The 21,717-nt window shown below is 51.5% G+C and overlaps 1 protein-coding gene across 1 annotated transcript; it reads left to right on the forward strand.

Moving 5' to 3' along the window:
• Positions 1–1,090: 1,090 nt before the first annotated feature.
• F2 (coagulation factor II, thrombin) lies at positions 1,091–21,577 on the forward strand. The gene is made up of 14 exons (XM_030794713.1): positions 1,091–2,309; positions 2,618–2,835; positions 3,496–3,520; positions 3,764–3,814; positions 6,182–6,287; positions 6,384–6,520; positions 8,551–8,865; positions 9,190–9,318; positions 9,411–9,537; positions 10,663–10,830; positions 11,331–11,504; positions 12,036–12,217; positions 21,112–21,182; positions 21,329–21,577. The coding sequence occupies exons 1-14, from the start codon at positions 2,231–2,233 to the stop codon at positions 21,470–21,472; spliced, it is 1,926 nt and encodes a 641-aa protein (XP_030650573.1). The 5' UTR covers positions 1,091–2,230; the 3' UTR covers positions 21,473–21,577.
• Positions 21,578–21,717: the final 140 nt, after the last annotated feature.

Consider the following 21,717-nt stretch of genomic DNA (forward strand, 5'->3'; position numbering starts at 1 on the left):
CTGAGGCAGGAGAATCGCTTGAACCTAGGAGGTGGAGGTTGCAGTGAGCCGAGACCACGCTATTGCACTCCAGCCTCCATTTCAAAAACAAAACAAAACAAAACAACAACAACAAAAACTCAAAATAGATATTTTAATTTTATTTTATTTATTCGATTTTATTTTATTTTAATTTATTTTTCTAGAAACAGGGTCTCGGCCGGGCGTGGTGGCTCACGCCTGTAATCCCAGCACTTTGGGAGGCCGAGGCGGGCGGATCATGAGGTCAGGAGATCGAGACCATGGTGAAACCCCGTCTCTACTAAAAATACAAAAAATTAGCCGGGCGCGGTGGCAGGTGCCTGTAGTCCCAGCTACTCCGGAGGCTGAGGCAGGAGAATGGCGTGAACCCAGGAGGCAGAGCTTGCAGTGAGCCGAGATTGGGCCACTGCAGTCCAGCCTGGGCGAAAGAGCGAGACTCCGTCTCAAAAAAAAAAAAAAAAAAGAAACAGGGTCTCATTCAGGCCAGGCATGGTGGCTCACGCCTGTAATCCTAGCACTTGGGAGGCCGAGGTAGAGGTGGGCGGATCACCTGAGGTCAAGAGTTCGAGACCATCCTGGTCAGTGTGGTGAAACCCCATCTCTACTAAAAATACAAAAATTAGCCGGGTGTGGTGGCACACACCTGTAATCCCAGCTACTTGGGAAACTGAGTCAGGAGAATTACTTGAGCAAGGGAGATGGGAGTTGCAGTAAGCCGAGATTGTTCCACTGCACTCCAGCCTGGGTGACAGGGCGAGACTCCATCTCACAAAAAAAAGAAAGAAAGAAAGAAACAGGGTCTTACTCTGTTACCCAGGCTGGAGTACAGTGGTGCAATCATAGCTCACTGCAGCCTGGAACTCCTGGGCTCAAGTGATCCTCCTGCCTCAGCCTCCTCAGTAGCTCGGACTTCAGGCATGCACCACCATTCTCAGCTAATTTTTAATTTTTTTTGGTAGAGATGAGGGTCTTGCTATGTTGCCCAGGCTGGTCTCAAACTCCTGGCCTCAGGCGATCCTGCCATGTCAGCCTCCCAAAGTGTTGGGATTACAAGTGTGAGCCACTATGCCTGGCCTAAAATATAGATATATGAAAATATATAAGAAATGGGCCTCCCAGGAATTAAGGTGTTTGTGGGAGTCCTGGTCCCCAGTTTTTCCGCCAACACTCCCTGTTCCCACACATGACCTGGTCCAGACCCCAAACAGCCAGGCCCAAAGGACAGGTGAGGCGAGGCGAGAACTTGTGCCTCCCCGTGTTCCTGCTCTTTGTCCCTCTGTCCTACTTAGACTAATATTTGCCTTGGGTACCGCAAACAGGAAATGGGGGAGGGACAGGAGTAGGGCTGGGCGGAGGGTAGGGTAGGACCAGAAGCCTGGCTAGGCCTGGCCTGGGGCAGGCAGCCAGGGAGAAGGAGGGCCCTTCAGTGGAGACCCAGGGATTTGGAGTAGCCCCTGTTCCAGGACAGGCGCAGGTCCTGGGAGGTGATAGAAGATAGACTAAAGGCCCAAGAGTCCCTGGACCTGACTCCTCCCAGGCAGCTGCCACACACAAACACACCTCCAGGCACGCTGGACAGGAAGGAGGAGAAATGGGCCCCTCCTCCAGTGGCTGAGAAGCTGGGGCAAATGTTGGCTGTTCCTATCCCTGGTGCATCCCATGGCGAGGGGCAACTTCCATCAGGCCACACCTTTTATCTTTGTCTCTATTTTTGATATCTGTGTATTGTGATTACAATAACCCCCACACTGGCCTATATGTGCAGATCTGATTAAGAACTTATTCCATGGATGTTCCGTTCCTAATCTCCTTTAGTCCTCGCAACAAAGTATTATTCCCATTGTATAGATGAGGAAACTGAGGCACACAAAGATGAAAAGCAACCACCGCTGTGTGTTAGGATTGGAAAGAGCTCCAGGAAAGTCTCGTAGCCCCACTGGCCAGAATGGGCTAAATCTCAGAGAGGGAGGGTGGGAGATGGGGGTGACCGTGACCTCTTTTGTGACTCCTCCTAGACCATCCATCCCTGCTTCCAGGAGGACCCGTCCTCCCAGATGGTGGGGGTGAGCAGGAGGACTATCTACCCACCCGTCCCCATGGCCCTGACCCTCTGACCTCATCCTCTCCGCTGATTTCTTCATGTTAGTTCAATATTAACCCAGAGGGGTCAGGACAGACAATTCCTCAGTGACCCAGGAGCTGACACACTATGGCGCACGTCCGAGGCCTGCAGCTGCCTGGCTGCCTGGCCCTGGCTGCCCTGTGTAGCCTTGTACACAGCCAGCATGGTAAGGGGGTGCTTGCAGGCCGGAACAGGCTGGAGGATTGGGGTGTGGGCCCATGGGCCGGGGTCCCCTGGCTGGACAGAGCACACAGAGCTGGTCCCTAAGTAGGTCTCAGCCCCAGGTGGCCAGCTTAGGGAAGAAGTCAGGAGCTGAGGGCTGGACAGAGAATGGCTGCTTCTCTCTTCCAATACAGGGAGCAGGCTGGGGGCAAGGGGCAGTGTAGGAGGGGCACAGGGGGCCACATTTAGCAGCCTTCCAGGCACTTCCACCAGCCCAGACAGCCTCTCTCAGAAGCCCCCACAATGGCCAAGACCGCCTGTTCCTGAGGCCGCTGTCCCATGACACCCCCCCACCCCGCCCCACAGTGTTCCTGGCTCCTCAGCAAGCGCTGTCGCTGCTCCAGCGGGTCCGGCGAGCCAACAGCGCCTTCCTGGAGGAGGTGCGCAGGGGCAACCTGGAGCGAGAGTGCGTGGAGGAGACGTGCAGCTACGAGGAGGCGTTCGAGGCTCTGGAGTCCTCCACGGCTACGGTGAGCCTGGGCTGCTCAGACGGTGCCGGGGCCCCAGCGCGGGCCCAAGTCTAGACACTTCCACAGAGAAGCGAGAGAGGAACGCCACAGCCCCTTCGCTGCTCACAGCCTCATTTCAACTCTGAGCCCCTCCTCACGGGGCCGGCAAGAGGAGCAGCCTCAGCCTTTCCTGGGGGTCCCTGTGCCTGGACTGTGTCCCTGTGCAGCTCCATGACATGGGGAGGCCTCCACAGTCTTCAGACATCCGCCTGCCCTGGGGCTCTGTGTCCACATGGCCTCCTCAGCGGCAGCCTCCCACACCACCCTTGAGGGTGGGACTCCGGGGAGGCCACCACAAGCCCCCGGGCTCAAGACTCAGTGTTCCCGGAGCTCTGTGTCGCCTTTCCTGTCTGTAGGGCTCTGCCAGGGTCCCACGGCCCCCTCTCCTCCCACCCCCCCAGGCTTGTTCATTCTCGGTGTGTGTGTTGGAGGAACCCCCCTATCCTCAAATATTCTTCTCCTTTTGGAAACAAAAGTAGGAAACTCTGCCGCAAACCTCCCCAGAGCCTGCCCCCTGCGTGACCAGGGTAAAGGAAAGTGTGAGGAGCAGACATAACGTTTACTAATAAACAACACAGGACAGGAGCTGCCGTAGCCTCACTCCCAGCCCTTGTTTTTCAGGACGTGTTCTGGGCCAAGTACACAGGTGAGCCCCGGGGAGGATTTGCCCCAGGAAGGGAGGCCTGGGGCCCCCAGTGAGAGAATTCTACCCAGAGAATCTTCTGCTGCACCCAGCCGTCCACCTGTCCACACCTTCCCCACTCCTTCCTCGGTCCCTCCCATCTGTCCGTCCATCTCTCTGTTTCTCACCAACATCCCATCCACCCTTGACTCCAGCCCATCCTGGCCATACCCCAATCCCAAAGGTAAACACCTGGGTCTTTTCCAGCTTGTGAGACGGCGAGGACGCCTCGAGATAAGCTTGCTGCATGTCTGGAAGGTGAGCAACTGACACGGGGTTGGGGGGCAGGACATGGAGGGGAGCCTGGGAGAAGAGCTCAGGGGTGGGTTTGGAGTGTGGCTGGTGGAGGCAGAGGCGGTCCCCAGCGTCTGACATTGCTCCCATTCCTGGGGTCAAGATGTCTCTTTGTACCTGGCTCTGTGTCTGGCATGCGAACGAATGAATGAATGAATGGACTAATGAATTCATGTTTTTGTTTTGTTTTGTTTTGTTTTGTTTTTTGAGACAGAGTCTCGCTCTGTTGCCCAGGCTGGAGTGCAGTGGCACGATCTCGGCTCACTGTAAACTCCGCCTCCCGGGTTCAAGCAATTCTCTGCCTCAACCTCCCAAGTAGCTGGGATTACAAGTGCCCACCACCACGCCTGGCTAAGTTTTGTATTTTTAGTAGAGACGGAGTTTCACCATGTTGGCCAGGCTGGTCTTGAACTCCTGACCTCGTGATCCACCCACCTCAGCCTCAAAGTGCTGGGATTATAGACGTGAGCCACCGCGCCTGGCCATGAATTCATGTTTAAGGCTTCATTCTCCTTTGCCTGACCCGAGTCTCTGCCCCCACCTAGTCAGAGCTCTGATGATGTCACATTCCCCTTCTAGCTTTAGGTGTCACTGCACCAAACAGGAACCCAAACCCCCAGCTGCTCTGACACCAAGGACTTCCCTAAGTGTGCCAAGGTATTTCTAGCACCTGGCCTTGCATATGTTGTCAGTTTCCTCTGGAGCAACCATCACATCTACTGAACACTTCCCCATCCTTCAAGGACTATTTCAAATGTCGCCACTTTTGCTGAGACTTCAGGGAGCACCCTCCCTCCTGCACTGTGTTCTGAAGGCACCTTTAGCACGACAAAAATAGAACTCTTTGTTTGTTTGTTTATAAGAGACAGGGTCTCCCTTTTTTGCCCAGGCTGGTCTTGAACTCCTGGGATCAGGCAATTCTCCCATCTCAGCCTCCCAAAGGAGTAGGATTACAGGTGTGAGCCACCGCACCTGGCTGCCGAACTTTCTTTTTTTTTTTTTTTTTTTTTTTTTTTTGAGATGGAGTCTCGCTCTCTCGCCCAGGCTGGAGTGCAGCAGCGCGATCTCTGCTCGCTGCAACCTCCGCCTAGCAGATTCAAGCAATTCTCCTGCCTTAGCCGCCTGAGTAGCTGGGATTACAGGCACACACCACCAATGCCTGGCTAATTTTTTGTATTTTTTAGTAGAGACAGGATTTCACCATGTTGGCCAGGCTGGTCACAAACTCCTGACCTCAGGTGATCCACCAGCCTCGGCCTCCCAGAGTGCTGGGATTACAGGCGTGAGCCACTGCACCCAGCCTAATTTGTTAAATTACGTACTCAACAGACATTTTACAAAGTTCCTGCTACGTGCCAGGCACTATATCAGGTGCTGGGGATTTCAAGAGAATCAAATACAGTCTCTGCCTTCAAGGAATTCACAATCTCAAAAGAGAACAAAAATACAAAATATTAAAATGATTGCGGCCGGGTGTGGTGGCTCAAGCCTGTAATCCTAGCACTTTGGGAGGCTGAGGTGGGCGCCCAGGCCAGGGGTTCGAGACCATCCTGGCCAACATAGTGAAACCCCCACCTCTACTAAAAATACAAAAATTAGCTGGGGTGTGGTGGCACGCGCCTGTAATCCTAACTACTAGGGAGGCTGATGGGGGAGAATTGCTTGAATCTGGGAGGCAGAGGTTGCAGTGAGCTGAGATCATGCCACTGCACTCCAGTCTGGGCAACAGAAGAGGACTCCATCTCAAAATAAAAAAAAAAAATAAATAAAGTGATTGCAAGAAAAGTTCTGTTCAAGGTACCAACAGAACACAGGAAAATGAGTGTCTGGTTTGCCAGAAGAATGAGAGATGGCTTCCCAGGAGAGGCAGAGTTCTGCCTGGCCTGGTGGGATGCATGGATGAACAAACAAGTGGGCATTCCAGTCAGAAGAAACAGCCCGTGGAAAGACCCAGAGGCATGAGGGGCCGAGCTAGCAGGGACAGGTAGACCAGGGCCAGCTGAAAAGGACCTTGGTCACTTTTTCATCCTGCTGGCCAAGAGAAGTCACAGAATGGAAGCTCCATGAGGGCAGAGCTGTGACTGTCCTATTGGTTGATGTGTGCTGAGCACCCGACAGTGCCTGTCACATGGTGGGCACTCAGCGAATATTTGGAGGCCACTGTTGAGTGAATGAGAGAACTGCCGGATGCAGAGGAGGAGGGGCTGGGTGAATGCAGGTTAAGGATTGTGGACCTGCATGAGCTTGGAGGCGGGGGATAGACAGAACTTTGCAGGGAGAGAGGAAATAAGTCCCCAGGCTCCAAGGCTGACCGGGGTGGGGTCTCCGCAGGTAACTGTGCTGAGGGTCTGGGTACGAACTACCGAGGGCATGTGAACATCACCTGGTCAGGCATTGAGTGCCAGCTATGGAGGAGTCGCTACCCACATAAGCCTGAGTGAGTGAGGGGCCGGCCTTCCCACCAGGGGCTGAGAACAGGGAGCAAGGATATCTCGAGCGCAACAGCCTCCTGTTGGGCAATTTCCTGTTCCAGAATCAACTCCACCACCCATCCCGGGGCCGACCTGCAGGAGAATTTCTGCCGCAACCCCGACAGCAGCACCACGGGACCCTGGTGCTACACTACAGACCCCACCGTGAGGAGGCAGGAATGCAGCATCCCTGTCTGTGGTAAGGCCAAGGCCCGGGGGCTTCATGGGGCCTGGCAGCCTGGGATGGGAACCAAGAATGCTGGCTACCCAGGCACAGTGGCTCATGCCTGTAATCCCAGCACTTTGGGAGGCTGAGGCAGGCAGATCACCTGAGGTCGGGGGTTTGAGACCAGCCAGGCCAACATGGCAAAACCCCGTCTCTACTAAAAATACAAAAATTAGCCAGGCGTGGTGGTGGGCGCCTGTAGTCCCAACTACTTGGGAGGCTGAGGCACGAGAATCGCTTGAACCTGGGAGGTGGAGTTTGCAGTGAGCTGAGATCGTGCCACTGCACTTCAGCCTGGGCAACAAGAGCAAAACTCTGTCTCAAAGAAAAAAAAATAAAAAGATGCTGGCCACCTTCAGAGCTGGCGTCAGTCATTCAGATGGTATCTGTGCCTGTTACTCAGTAAAGTCAGGGAATCAGGGGATCTGAGTAGGGGGATCTGCCAGCCTCCTCCCCCAGCTCCCCACTCTTGACTTCCTTATGGTCCAGGCTGTGGCTCATTCCAAACATGCCCCCTTTCTGATCAAGGCACTCCTCCCGCTGGGAAGCCCTCCCTAGCCATTTCAGTCCACACGCCCCGTTCTGAGTAGCACATAGCAAGCCTTGTCCAGTTTGGCCCTGCGGGATTCTGTCATTATTATTTTCCCTGGTGTGTTAAGTAGCTATAGCCACCCCTTCCCCGAGGCAGACCACAATAAGCATTTCTTTTCCCCACGAGGGTTGGCAGGTGTGGCTGCACTCGCTAATGCATCTGTAGGGTCAGCTGACGGACATTGGCCCTGGCTGGGTGGCTCTGATTCAAATAATGGGTCCAGCTGAGCCTGCCTCCTCGTTGAGGGTTGGGCCTAGATCTGCTCCACGTGCGTTCATGCTGGGGCTGAGGCTGAAAGACAGAAGGTACCTGGGAAAACTCTTATGCTGATGACAGACACAGAAAACAATGAACAGAAGAGCGTCTTTTGTCCTGAAGGCCTAGGCTCAGAACAGGCACAGTCAGCCCTGCCCACGTTCCATTGGCGGAGCAAGTATGTGTTCAAGGCCAGGGTCAAGAGGTAAACTACACCTCAGCCTGTAAAATCACAGAGCAAGGGATGTGGATGCAGGCAGGGGTAAAGAATTTGTGCCGGTTACCAGTCCACAAACATGGGTTAGTGTTTGTTCTCTAGGCATCCCTGTCGGGCGTATTGCTCGTTCCTGGGGTTGGCCTTTTTTTTTTTTTTTCTTTCTGAGATGGAGTCTCACTCCCTCGCCCAGGCTGTTGGAGTGCAGTGGCGCTATCTCAGCTCACTGCCACCTCTGCCTCCTGGGTTCAAGCAATTCTCCTGCTTCAGCCTCCTGAGTAGCTAGGATTACAGGCGTGTGCCACCATGCCCAGCTAATTTTTTTGTATGTTAGTAGAGACGGGGTTTCACCATGTTGGCCTGGCTGATCTCGAACTCCTGACCTCCGTTGATCCGCCCAGCTCGGCCTCCCAAAGTTCTGGGATTACAGGTGTAAGCCACTGTGCCTGGCCCCTGGAATTGGTCTCATAGCAAGTTTATCCCAACAAAAACAGCTACCATTTACTCCCCAACCCCCATACACACGCACACACACTGATGATAAATAAGTTGCAGGCTTGCAGAAATTGACCCATCCAGGTGAACAGCCTAGTGATCCCAGCAAGCGTCCTGCTGTGCCGCTATAAAAACACGACTCCTCCAGCAGCTCTAGGCAGCCACTACCAGTTGACTACAGATGGCCTAGGAGGCCAAACCTGGTTACTATCTCTGGTTTATTATGTGCCAGATACTTATGCTGTATATTTTGTTTAATCCTCTCAACAAACCTGCAAGAGTGGCATTAGTAACCCCTTTAAAGGCAGACAGACAGAAGCCCAGAGAGGTTAAGTAACCTGAGGTCACACAGACAGAAAGCAGCAAGACTGGGGTTCACACCCCTGTCAGTTCCGGTCCATGTGTGGTCTCACTCACTCTGCTGCCTCCTTGCCCCTCACCCACCAGGCCAGGATCAAGTCACTGTAGCGATGACTCCACGCTCCGGAGACTCCAGTGTGAATCTGTCACCTCCATCGGAGCAGTGTGTCCCTGATCGGGGGCGGCAGTACCAGGGGCGCCTGGCGGTGACCACACATGGGTTCCCCTGCCTGGCCTGGGCCAGCGCGCAGGCCAAGGCCCTGAGCAAGCACCAGGACTTCAACTCAGCCGTGCAGCTGGTGGAGAACTTCTGCCGCAACCCAGACGGGGATGAGGAGGGCGTGTGGTGCTATGTGGCCGGGAAGCCTGGCGACTTTGGGTACTGCGACCTCAACTATTGTGGTGAGCTGCCTGGGTAGGGGACCTGAGATGCAGGAACAAATCCTGGTGGGAATAACAACAGTCGCTTCTGCTTATCGAACACTTACCGCATTGAGTGCGCTCATTACAGCCTTATAGTAACCAGGTCGGGGGTAAGGTCCTGTGCCCATTTCACAGATAAGTACACTGAGGCCATAGGAGGTTATTGCCTAGTAGCCCAACTGTGCATGCACGCTTAACCTCTGCACCAAATGGCCTCCAAGGCCTGTAGGGGAATTGGGGGGATCTAGGGGATGGGTGAGGAATGGCCCAGCCCAATCCCAGCTGGTGCCCGCGTCCCAGCAGAGGAGGCCGTGGAGGAGGAGACAGGAGATGGGCTGGATGAGGACCCAGACAGGGCCGTCGAAGGGCGTACCGCCACCAGTGAGTACCAGACTTTCTTCGATCCGAGGACCTTCGGCTCGGGAGAGGCAGGTGAGGTAGTGGGCGTCCCAGGGGACGCAGGGCTGCGGGGCTGTGGGGCTGGTGGCCGGGACTTGCCCCTCACTGCTTGGCTTGCTCTGTAGACTGTGGGCTGCGACCTCTGTTCGAGAAGAAGTCGCTGGAGGACAAAACCGAAAGAGAGCTCCTGGAATCCTACATCGATGGGCGTATTGTGGAGGGCTGGGACGCAGAGATCGGCATGTCACCTTGGTGTGTCACGGAGCCCTGTGCTACCATTCACTCCTGGGGGCATGTGTGCTGCTGGCCCCCCACCCTCGGGCCCTGCCCGCAGGCCTGGGCTTTACAGATGACAACAGCTGAGCATCCAGGATCCCACCAACTCCACACAGCAGCCACATGAGATGGGTTGTTTACTTCTTTTTTTTTTTTTTTTAGATGGAGTCTTGCTCTATCACCCAGGCTGGAGTGCAGTGCCGCAATCTCAGCTCACTGCAACTTTTGCCTTCTGGGTTCAAACGATTCTCTTGCCTCAGCCTCCTGAGTAGCTGAATTTACAGACATGCACCACCACACCCGGCTAATTTTTGTATTTTAAGTAGAGACAGAGTTTCACCATGTTGGCCAGGCTGGTCTTGAACTCCTGACCTCAAGTGATCCACCTGCCTCAGCCTCCCAAAGTGCTGGGATTACAGGCGTGAGCCACCACACCCAGCCCATGGGTCCTTTACTTCTAAGCAGATGGTAAAGCTGAGACTCACGGAGCTGGTGGCTCACCTCCACGCACTGCTAATTGGTTTGAATCCAGTTCTTCTGATTCCAGAGCTGTGCTATGCTATATGAACTCTGGACGGGAAGGACCTAGTTAGGGGGTGCAAAAAGCAGGAGGCAGGTCAGGCGCAGTGGCTCACCGCTGTAATCCCAGCACTTTGGGAGGCCAAGACGGGAAGATCACTTGAGGGGAGGAGTTCAAGGCCAGCCTGGGCAAAATGGTAAAACCCAGTCTCTACTAAAAATGCAAAAATCAGCCAGGTGTAGCAGCACGTCCCTGTAGTCCCAGCTACTAAGGAGGCTGAGGCGGGAGGATCGCCTGAGCCCAGGAGGCTGAGGCTTCAGTAAGCTGTGACTGTACCATTGCACTCCAGCCTGGGTGACGAGTGAGACCCTGTCTCAAAAAAAAAAAAAAAAGTGTGAAGCAGCCCCTCAGCATCACATGGAGGCTCCACGCCCCAAAGGCGGCCAGCCCAAACTTGGATCTGGGCCCCGGAGGCAGCTCTGTCTAGCTAGGTTCTTAGACCTGGGATTCTTACTTCTAGGGCTGGTGTAGAGGCAGCCCCCTCACCCTCAGCTCCTAATGCTTCCTGCTGCCCCTCCCAGGCAGGTGATGCTTTTTCGGAAGAGTCCCCAGGAGCTGCTGTGTGGGGCCAGCCTCATCAGTGACCGCTGGGTCCTCACCGCCGCCCACTGCCTCCTGTACCCGCCCTGGGACAAGAACTTCACCGAGAATGACCTTCTGGTGCGCATTGGCAAGCACTCCCGCACCAGGTACAGAACTGGGGGCCCGTGGGTGTCTGGCAGGGGTCTGAGTCCTCCAAAGCGACCATGAGGGGCCCGGGCGGCTCGGGGACACATAGGATGTTCTGTATACCCCTCAGAATATGACATCCCAGCAGTCTCTGCTGGAAAGTCCATTTGGTCACGTCCTGACTGAGGCTTGGAGCTGCGGGGAGAAATCCGTCTGTCTCCTGGTCCCTCCAACACCAGGATACGGCCCATGTGGGCGTCTCTGAAAATAGAGTCTGTCTGGACCAGGGCGTGCAGCCTGTGCCCCTGTCCCTGTCCTCCTGGCTGTCTGACTCCAAAGCCCTGCATGGCTTTAGGCCCAGGAAGAAACAGCCAGGGGGCCGCCACGGCAGGAGCCAGCCCTATCCCCTCCCTGGTGGCCTGCAGGACACCCTGTCTCCCAGACCCCAAGGGCAGGCAGTTTCCTGCTCCTTGCTGGGTGAACCTGCAGCTTCTCCATTTCTCTCTCGGGGTCTCTGCAGGTACGAGCGAAACATGGAAAAGATATCCATGTTGGAAAAGATCTACATCCACCCCAGGTACAACTGGCGAGAGAATCTGGACCGGGACATTGCCCTGATGAAGCTGAAGAAGCCCGTCGTCTTCAGCGACTACATTCACCCTGTGTGTCTGCCGGACAGGGAGACGGCAGCCAGGTGGGCCACCAGATGCTTGTTAGCTGAGGGGCAGAAGCCGAGTTCTGGGCCTGGCTCTGATGCCAAGTAGCCTCGCAGGAGCCCTTTCCCTTTTCCAGGCCTTGGTTTCTTGGAGTGAACCCAAAAGTTCTTTTCAGCACTGGCGTTTTATTTTTTATTTATTTACTGACGGAGTTCCACTCTTGTCTCCTAGGCTGGAGTGCAGTCGCGCGGTCTCGGCTCACTGCAACCCCACCTCCCGGGTTCAAGCGACTCTCCTGCCTCAGCCTCCTGAGTAGCTGGGACTACAGGCTAATTTCTGTATTTTTAGTAGAGACTGGTGGGTTTCACCGTGTCGGCCAGGCAGGTCTCGAACCCCTGACCTCAAGTGATCCGCCCACCTCGGCCTCCCAAAGTGCCGACACCACAGGCGTGAACGTCCGTGCCCAGCCAGCACTGGCGTTTTAGATTCTGGTCTCTAAGAAATGGCGTTGGGGCCAGGCGGCTCCTGTGGGGGTTGGCTCTCACTAGGCCCTTCTTCCTTCCCCGAAGCTTGCTCCAGGCTGGATACAAGGGGCGAGTGACAGGCTGGGGCAACCTGAAGGAGACGTGGACAGCCAGCGTTGGCAAGGTGCAGCCCAGTGTCCTGCAGGTGGTGAACCTGCCCATCGTGGAGCGGCCGGTCTGCAAGGGCTCCACCCGGATCCGCATCACTGACAACATGTTCTGTGCTGGTAAGTCTGTGCGGGGCGGGCTGAGGGAACAGTGGGGCCCAAGCTGGGAGAACTGAGTTGTGCCTGGGTTCAAGCCATGTGACTTTGAGCAAGTTGCCTAACCTCTTGGTGGCTCAGTTTCTTCCTCTGTAAAATGGAGGTAAAAGTCTCTATCCCATAAGGTTATGGGAGGGTTAAATGAAGTAGCATATATTCATGTACTTGGCATAGTATCAGTCACCAGTAAGCTCAGATGGCAGCAAGAGGCTGCGGGTAGGGAAATGCCATTCATTCAGTCACTCAGCAAATATTTATTGAGCGCCTATCACGTTCCGGGCAGCATTCTAGGGTAGACAGCAGGGACCCAGACCAACAATGTCTGTGCCCTCAGAGAGCTTCCTTCCTAGGAGGAGGGCACGTCCATAAACAGATCTAAAACAGCAATCCCTGAACGGTGCTGTGAAGAAAAATGAAGCACAGGGAGAGAGAAGGGCTGATGAGGTGGGCTTCTAAATAGGGTGGCCAGACGAGGCGGGCAGATCACTTGAGGTCAGGAGTTCAAGACCAGCCTGGCCAACATGGTGAAATTCCGTCTCTACTAAAAATACAAAAATTAGCCGGGCATGGTGACGCATGCCTGTAGTCCCATACAGGTGATGTCTGGGCAGGGACTGGAAGAGGAGAAGGAAGGAGTGAGCAGGCATATCTAGAGGAGGAGCACCGCGGGCTGGGGGCATGGCAGGATGGCAGGATGGCAGGCGCTAAGGCCCTGAGGTGGGAGCACACTTGGCTTGTCTGGGGAGCAGTAGGGAGGCCTGGGGGGCTGAGGAGGGGCAGCAGTGGGTGAGGGGAGAGAGGGGGACAGGCAGAGGACAGCCACTTTTTTTTTTTTTTTCTTTTTTTGGAGACGGAGTCTCGCTTTGTCACCCAGGCTGGAGTGCAGTGGCACAATCTCGGCTCACTGCAAGCTCCGCCTCCTGGGTTCACGCCATTCTCCTGCCTCAGCCTCTCCGAGTAGCTGGGACTACAGGCGCCCGCCACCACGCCCGGCTAATTTTTTGTATTTTTAGTAGAGACGGGGTTTCACTGTGGTCTCGATCTCCTGACCTCGTGATCTGCCCGCCTCGGCCTCCCAAAGTGCTGGGATTACAAGCGTGAGCCACCGCGCCCGGCCAACAGCCACTTCTTTTAGGGCCTGGAAGGACTTTATTGAGTGAGATGGGAAGTTATTGACGGGCTTGAGACAGGTTAAGAAATGATGTGACTGACTTTAAAAGTAAAAGACAAAAAATTTAGTGTAATTTCAGACTCACAGAAAGGTTTCAAAAATAATACAAAGATTTCCTGTACACTGTCATCCAGATTGTCCTCCATTCTGTGGATGTGTGGGAGTTTATATATATATATATGCATAGTTTGAGAGCAAATCGTGAATATGGTTTCTTTTTACCCATAAATACTTGAGTATTTCCAAAAAAAAAAATACCCCAAGAATGTTCTCTTATGTAACCACAATACAAATATTAAAACCGGGAAATTTTTTTTTGACATAGCTTTGCTGTCACCCAGGCTTGGGTGCAGTGGCACAATCTCGGCTCACTGCAACCTCCGCCTCCCGGATTCAAGCGATTCTCCTGCCTCAGCCTCCTGAGTAGCTGGAATCACAGGCATGTGCCACCATGCCTAGCTAATTTTTGTATTTGTAGTAGAGACAGGGTTTCACCACGTTGGCCAGGCTGGTCTTGAACTCCTGACCTCAGGTGATCCACCTGTCTCGGCCTCCCAAAGTGCTGGGATTACAGGTGTGAGCCACTGTACTCGGCCAAAACCAGGAAATTTTTTTTTTTTTTTGAGATGGAGTCTTGCTCTGTTGCCCAGGCTAGAGTGCAGTGGCACGGTCTCGGCTCACTTGGAATTACAGGTGCCTGCCACCACGCCCGGCTAATTTTTTTGTATTTTTAGTATTTTTAGTAGTGATGGGGTTTCACCATGTTGGCCAGGCTGGTCTTGAACTCCTGACCTCTGGTAATCCACCCACCCCGGCTTCCCAAAGTGCTGGGATTACAGGCGTGAGCCACAGCACCTGGCCCAAAACCAGGAAATTAATGACGATACAATATTATTGTCTAATCTATAGACCTTATTCAAATTTTTGTTAGTCTTGCTAATGTCTTTTATAGGAAAAAAAAAAAAAAGCATGTTTCTCACCCAGGATTCAATGAAGGATCTTTCTTTGTCTTCCGTGACCTTGGCATGTCTGATGAGTGCAGTCTGGTTATTTTGTACACTGGCCCTGTATCCGGGTTTGTCTAAGGTTTCCTCACGGTCAAGTTCGGGCTCAGTGGTGCCGTGTCCTTCTTGGTGCATCCTGTTAACTGGCACGTGAGAACAATTTGTCTCATATGTGGTGAGCCTAACTCTGACCTCTTAAGGCAATGTCTGCCAAGTTTCTTGCTGTAACTTCTGTTTTTCCCTTTGTAATTAATAAGTATCTGGTAAAGAGAAACTTGGATTTTTTTTTTTTTTTTTTTGTGATGGAGTCTCCCTCTATCACCTGGGCTAGAGTGAGTGGTGCGATCTCGGCTCACTGCAACCTCCATCCCCTGGGTTCAAGTGATTCTCCTGCCTCAGCCTCCCAAGTAGCAGGGATTACAGGCATGTGCCACCACACCCAGCTAATTTTTGTATTTTTAGTAGAGATGGGGTTTCACCATGTTGGCCAGGATGGTCTCGAACTCCTGACCTTGTGATCTGTCTGCCTCAGCCTCCCAAAGTGCTGGGATTACAGGTGTGAGCCAACACACCTGGCCTACTTTGATATTTTGTATTCTGTTTGTCATCAAAACCTTCTCCCAACTAGGGTGACTACCAAATGGCACTTACCTAATTCTGTCATTCCTTCTACATTTGTTAGTTACTTTATTGCTTTCCTTCCTTTCATTCTATCAGTGTGGACTTAAGGATCCTTACTTTATTCTAAGGGTTCACCTTTTTTTTTCTTTTTTTTTTGAGATGGAGTTTTGCCCATGTTGCCCAGGCTGGATGGAGTGCAGTGGTGTGATCTTGGCTCACTGCAACGTCCGCCTCCCAGGTTCAAGCAATTCTCCTGCCTCAGCCTCCCGAGTAGCTGGGGTTGCAGGCATGTGCCACCACGCCTGGCTAATTTTTTATATTTTTAGTAGAGACAAGGTTTCACCATGTTGGCCAGGCTGGTCTTGAACTCCTGACCTCAGGTGATCCGCCCACCTTGGCCTCCCAAGGTTCTGGGATTACAGGTGTGAGCTACCGTGCCAGGCCATACTTTGTTACTACTGTTATTTCTTTTGATGCTCAGATGATCCCAAGTTTGGCCAGTGGGAGTCCCTTCAAGCTGGCTTCTGTGACTTGGGAAGATGTTCTGTCATTCTTTGAGTACTTTCTTTCTTTCTGGCATAGCAAAATGTTTCAGGTTGATCCTACTTTCCTGACTGTAGTGTTGGAACCAGCCATTTCTCCAGGGAACCCTTCTAATGGAGAGTGGAATTTAGAACAGAGATCTGGGTGCTGGCGTGTGCACATTGCTAGTGGGATGTCATTACTTCTAGGCTCTCTTAGTGGACAGAACCAGAAAAAAATTATATGATGCATATACCAATATCTCTATCATCTATATAAAAAACCGTGAGTTCCTACTGAAACCTCTAATTCCATTCAGACACCACAGGATTAATTCTAGTTTTTCCTTTTCCATATTTGTAACTCTCTCTGTTGACAGTAAGAAACCTGACCCTCATTATCTGTAATGCATTTGCCTATTTGAACAATACCAGAATATAGTTTCAAAATCCTCCATCCATAACACTATTAAAACCAATCCTATGGCTGGGCTCGGCCCACTGCAACCTCTGCCTGCTGGACTCAACCCAACCTCCAACTTTAGCCTCCCGAGTAGCCGGGGCTACAGGCACACACCACCATGCCCAGCTAATTTTTGGTAGAGACTGGGTCTCACTGTGTTGCCCAGACAGGTCTTGAACTCTGAGCTCCAGTGATCCACCCAACTCGGCCTCCCAAAGTGCTAGGATTACAGGTGTGAGCCACCATGCCTGGCCTCTCCTAGTAAATTTTTAGAAGCGGTGGTGTTAGGTCAAAAGGCAAACATGTATGTCATTTTTTAGAGATTTTAAAATTTCTTTCCATAAGGGTTTACCAGTTTGCATTTCCATCACAGTGTATGAGAATGCCTGTTTCCCCACAGCCTTGCCAAAAGAATGTCACAGTTTTAAATTTTTACCTTTCTGAGAGGTGAGAAATAGTATCTTGAAACTGTTTTAACGGACATCTTTCAAATTGAAAATGAGGTTGAACATCTGATCGTATGATTAAGGACCTTTTTTTTGAGATGGAGTCTCTCTCTGTCACCCAGGCTGGAGTGCAATGGCGTGATTTTGGCTCACTGCAACCTCTGCCTTCTGGGTTCAAGCAATTCTCCTGCCTCAGCCTCCCGAGCAGCTGGGACTCCAGGCGTGAGCCACCATGCCCAGCTAATTTTTGTATTTCTAGTAGAGATGGGGTTTTACCAGATTGGCCAGGCTGGTCTCGAACTCCTTACCTCGTGATCCTCCCGTCTCGGCCTCCCAAAGTGCTGGGATTACAGGCATCAGCCACCACCACGCCTGGCCTAAGGACCTTTTTTTTTTTTTTTTTTTTTTGAGACGGAGTTTCGCTCTGTGGCCCAGGCTGGAGTGCAGTAGCGCGATCTCGGCTGACTGCAAGCTCCACCTCCCAGGTTCACGCCATTCTCCTGCCTCAGCCTCCCGAGTAGCTGGGACTACAGGCGCCTGCCACCATGCCTGGCTAAGTTTTTTTTTTTTTTTTTTTTGTATTTTTAGTAGAGACAGGGTTTCACCGTGTTAGCCAGGATGGTCTCGATCTCCTGACCTCGTGATCTGGCCGCCTCGGCCTCCCAAAGTGCTGGGATTACAGGCGTGAGCCACCGCACTCGGCAGGATCATTTTTATATAATTTTTTTTTTTTTTTTTGAGACAGAGTCTCGCTTTGTCACCCAGGCTGGAGTGCAATGGTGCAATCTTGGCTCCATTCCCTGGTTCAAGTGACTCTTCCTTGCCTCAGCCTCCCGATTAGCTGGGACGACAGGCGCATGCCTGGCTAGTATTTGTATTATATAATTTTTTTGTGAATTGTCTCTTCATGGTTTTTTGCCCATTTTTTGGTCCCTTTCTTATCAATTTTTGTGAGTTCTTCATATTTATATTAGGCCTTTATTTGTGATATACATTGCAAATGTTTTCTCCTAGTTTGTCAGTTTTTTTAACCTCATGTATAATTTTTCTGGCCATGCAGTTTAAAAAATTACTAGGTAGTCAAATTTATCAATCATTTATTTTATTAAATCTGGATTTTGAATCAGAGTTAGATAAACTTTTCCTGGCCGGGTGTGGTGTCTTACACCTGTAATCCCAGCACTCTGGGAGGCTGAGGTGGGGGGATCACCTGAGGTCAGGAGTTCAAGACCAGCCTGGCCAACGTGGTGAAACCCTGTCTCTACTAAAAATACAAAAATTAGCTGGGCGTGGTGGCTCACACCTGTAGTCCCAGCTACTCAGGAGACTGAGGCTGGAGAATTGCTTGAACCCGGGAGGCGGAGGTTGCAGTGAGCAGAGATCGTGCCGCTGCACTCCAGCCTGGGTGACAGAGCAAGACTCTGTCTCAGAAACAAAACAACAAAAAACAACAACAGAAAAACCTTTCCTGATAGCTAGGTCGTTGAGGAATTCACTCATGTTTTCTTCTAGTACCTGATTTCATTTTTCTGCACTTAGATTCCTGACTCATATGGAGTTTATTTTTGTATCTGATGTGAGGCATAGATCTAATTTATCATTTTCCAAATGGCTAACCAGCTGTCTCTAAACCGTTTATTAAGAATTATTGGCCAAGTGCGGCAGCTCACACCTGTAATCCCAGCAGTTTGGAAGGCTGAGGCAGGATTGCTTGAGGCCAGGAATTCAAAACCAGCCTGGACAACATAGCAAGACCCCTGTCTCTGCAAGAAAATATTGGTCAGGTGCGGTGGCTCACGCCTGTAATCCCAGCACTTTGGGAGGCTGAGGCGGGTGGATCATGAGGTCAGGAGATAGAGACCATCCTGGCCAACATGGTGAAACCCCTGTCTCTACTAAAATACAAAAAATTAGCTGGGTGTGGTGGCGCACACCTGTAGTCCCAGCTACTCAGGAGGCTGAGGCAGGGGAATCACTTGAACCCAGGAGGTGGAGGTTGCAGTGAGCCGAGATCATGCCATTGCACTCCAGCCTGGCGACAGCAAGACTCCATCTCAAAAAAAAAAAAAAACAAGGAAAAAGAAAATATTTTAAAAATTAGCTGGGCATGGTGGCATGTGCCTTGTAGTCTCAGCTACTTGAGAGGCTGAGTTAGGAGGATTGCTTGAGCCTAGGAGTTCAATACTGCAGTGAACTATGACCGCACCATTGCACTCCAGCCTGGGTGACAGAGCGAGACCCTGTTTCTATTTAAAAAAAAAAAAAAAATCGGCCGGGTGCGGTGGCTCACGCCTGTAATCCTAGCACTTTGGGAGGCCGAGGTGGTCGGATCACCTGAGGTCGGGAGTTCAAGACCAGCCTGACCAACATGGAAAAACCCCGTCTCTGCTAAAAATACAAAATTAGCCAGACATGGAGGCACATGCCTGTAATCCCAGCTACTCGGGAGGCTGAGGCAGGAAAATTGCTTGAACCTGGGAGGCGGAGGTTGCAGTGAGCTGAGATCCCTCCATTGCACTCCAGCCTCGGCAACAAGAGCAAAAACTCCGTCTTGCCGGGCGTGGTGGCTCACACCTGTAATCCTAGCACTTTGGGAGGCCGAGGTGGGTGGATCACAAGATCAGCAGATCGAGACCAGCTTGGCTAACACCGTGCAACTCTGTCTCTACTAAAACTACCAAAAATTAGCTGGGTGTGATGGCACGCACCTGTAGTCCCAGCTACTTGGGAGGCTGAGGCAGGGGAATCACTTGAATCCGGGAGGCGGAGGTTGCAGTGAGCCAAGATGGCACCACTGCACTCCAGCCTGGCGACAGAGCGAGACTCTATCTCAAAATAAATAAATAAATACATAAATCTATCTTTGAACTAGTGATTTGAGATTTCACCTTTATCACATTCTAGATTGTATTTTATTTTCATTTATTTATTTGAAATATAGACAAGTCTCCTTATGCTGCCCAGGCTGATTTCGAACTTCTGGCTGGGCTCGAGCAATTCTCCTGCCTTGGCCTCCCAAACTGCTGGGATTACAGACGTGAGCCACCATACCTGACCTAGTTTTAGTTTTATTTTTTCCTGCATCCAGCTAATTTGATTTGATTTGTAGAGACACAGGGTCTTGCTATGTTACCTAGGCTGGTCTCGAACTCCTGGGCTCAAGTGATCCTCCTGCCTTGGCCTCCCAAAATGTTGGGATTACCAGCATGAGCCACAGTGCCCAGCCCCACGTTCTAGATTTCTATGGATATAGTTTCCTTAAGGATGAGTATGTTTCTGGACATTCGACTCGGCTCTCCTGGTCTGTTGTCTGTGCACAGCGTCACATTGTTTTAATGATAGAGGCTTTAGTGTACATAGCTGGGAAGGCTAATGTTCTCTTTTAGTTTTTCTTTCCAGTGTTTTCCTGGCAATTCTTGCATGTTTGTTTTTCCATATGAACTTTAGTGTCAACATGTCTAGGTCTATAAAAAAGCTTGGTGGTATTTTTATTGGGATTATGATACTTTAATAAATTAACTGGGAGAATGGACATATTTTTGATGTTGAGTCATTTTATCCAAGGATAAGAAACGTCTTCCTATTTGTTCACGTCTATTATTGTATCTTTCTTGACTGCTGCAATGTATTCTCTTATAATTTTTTCTCTTGGTATCTTATTTTATGTATTTGTAATATCTTATTTTTCTTGAGTAAATTAGCTAGTGGCTTGCCGATTTTCTCAAATATCTAGGGATTTGATTTATGAAATTATTAGGCCTATTATTTTTCTTTTTTTTTGAGATGGAGTCTCTGTCACCCAGGCTGGAGTGCAGTGGTGCGATCTCGGCTCACTGTAACCTCTACCTCCTGGGTTCAAGTGATTCTCCTGCCTCAGCCTCCCCAGTAGCTGGGATTACAGGTGCACGCCACCATGCCCGGCTAATTTTTTTATATTTTTAGTAGAGACGGGGTTTCACTATGTTAGCCAGGCTGGTCTTGAACTCCTGACCTCGTGATCCGACTGCCTCGGCCTCCCAAAGTGCTGGGATTACAGGCGTGAGCCACTGTGCCTGGTCTTTTTTTTCTTTTTTTTTTTTTGAGACAGAGTCTCGCTCTGTCACCCAGGCTGGAGTGCAGTGGCGCGATCTTGGTTCACTGCAAGCTCCACCTTCCAGGTTCACGCCATCCTCCTGCCTCAGCCTCCCAAGTGGCTGGGACTACAGGCACGTGCCACCATGCCCAGCTAATTTTTTGTAGAGACAGGGCTTTGCCACATTGCCCAGGCTGGTCTTGAACTCCTGAGCTCAAATGATCCACCCGGCTTGGGCATGAGCCACCTCCCTTGGCCTGGTCCAACTTTTTAAAAGCATTATTCTGCCTGTTGGGCGGAGAATAGATTGTAGGTGGGCAAAGAATGAAGGAAAGTAGTGGTTCAGGAGCTGGAGCTAGAAGTGGTGAGAAGAGGTTGGACTTGGGGTCTATGTTGAAGGTAGAGCCAACATTTGCTAGGATTGGATGTGTAGGGTGAGGAAGTGAGGACAGCAAGAATGACTGGAGGGGTAAGTACACTCTGTCCAGCTGTGTCTCATGAAGGGGTGTGGCTGGGCTATGAGCTATGCTCCTGAGCACAGACGGCTGTTCTCTCTCAAGGTTACAAGCCTGATGAAGGGAAACGAGGGGATGCCTGTGAAGGTGACAGCGGGGGACCCTTTGTCATGAAGGTAAGCTTCTCTAAAGCCCAGGGCCTGGTGAACACATCTTCTGGGGGTGGGGAGAAACTCTAGTATCTAGAAACAGTTGCCTGGCAGGGGAATACTGATGTGACCTTGAACTTGACTCTGTTGGAAACCTCATCTTTCTTCTTCAGAGCCCCTTTAACAACCGCTGGTATCAAATGGGCATCGTCTCATGGGGTGAAGGCTGTGACCGGGATGGGAAATATGGCTTCTACACACACGTGTTCCGCCTGAAGAAGTGGATACAGAAGGTCATTGATCAGTTTGGAGAGTAGGGGGCCACTCATATTCTGGGCTCCTGGAACCAATCCAGTGAAGGAATTATTTTTGTGTTTCTAAAACTATGGTTCCCAATAAAAGTGACTCTCAATGAGCCTCAATGCTCCCAGTGCTATTCATGGGCAGCTCTCTGGGCTCAGGAAGAGCCAGTAATACTACTGGATAAAGAAGACTTAAGAATCCACCACCTGGTGCACGCCGGTAGTCCCAGCACTCAGGAGGCTGAGGTGGGAGGATCGCT

The sequence above is a fragment of the Nomascus leucogenys genome, chromosome 15, assembly GCF_006542625.1.
Source record: "Nomascus leucogenys isolate Asia chromosome 15, Asia_NLE_v1, whole genome shotgun sequence".
NCBI classification, from domain to species: domain Eukaryota; kingdom Metazoa; phylum Chordata; class Mammalia; order Primates; family Hylobatidae; genus Nomascus; species Nomascus leucogenys.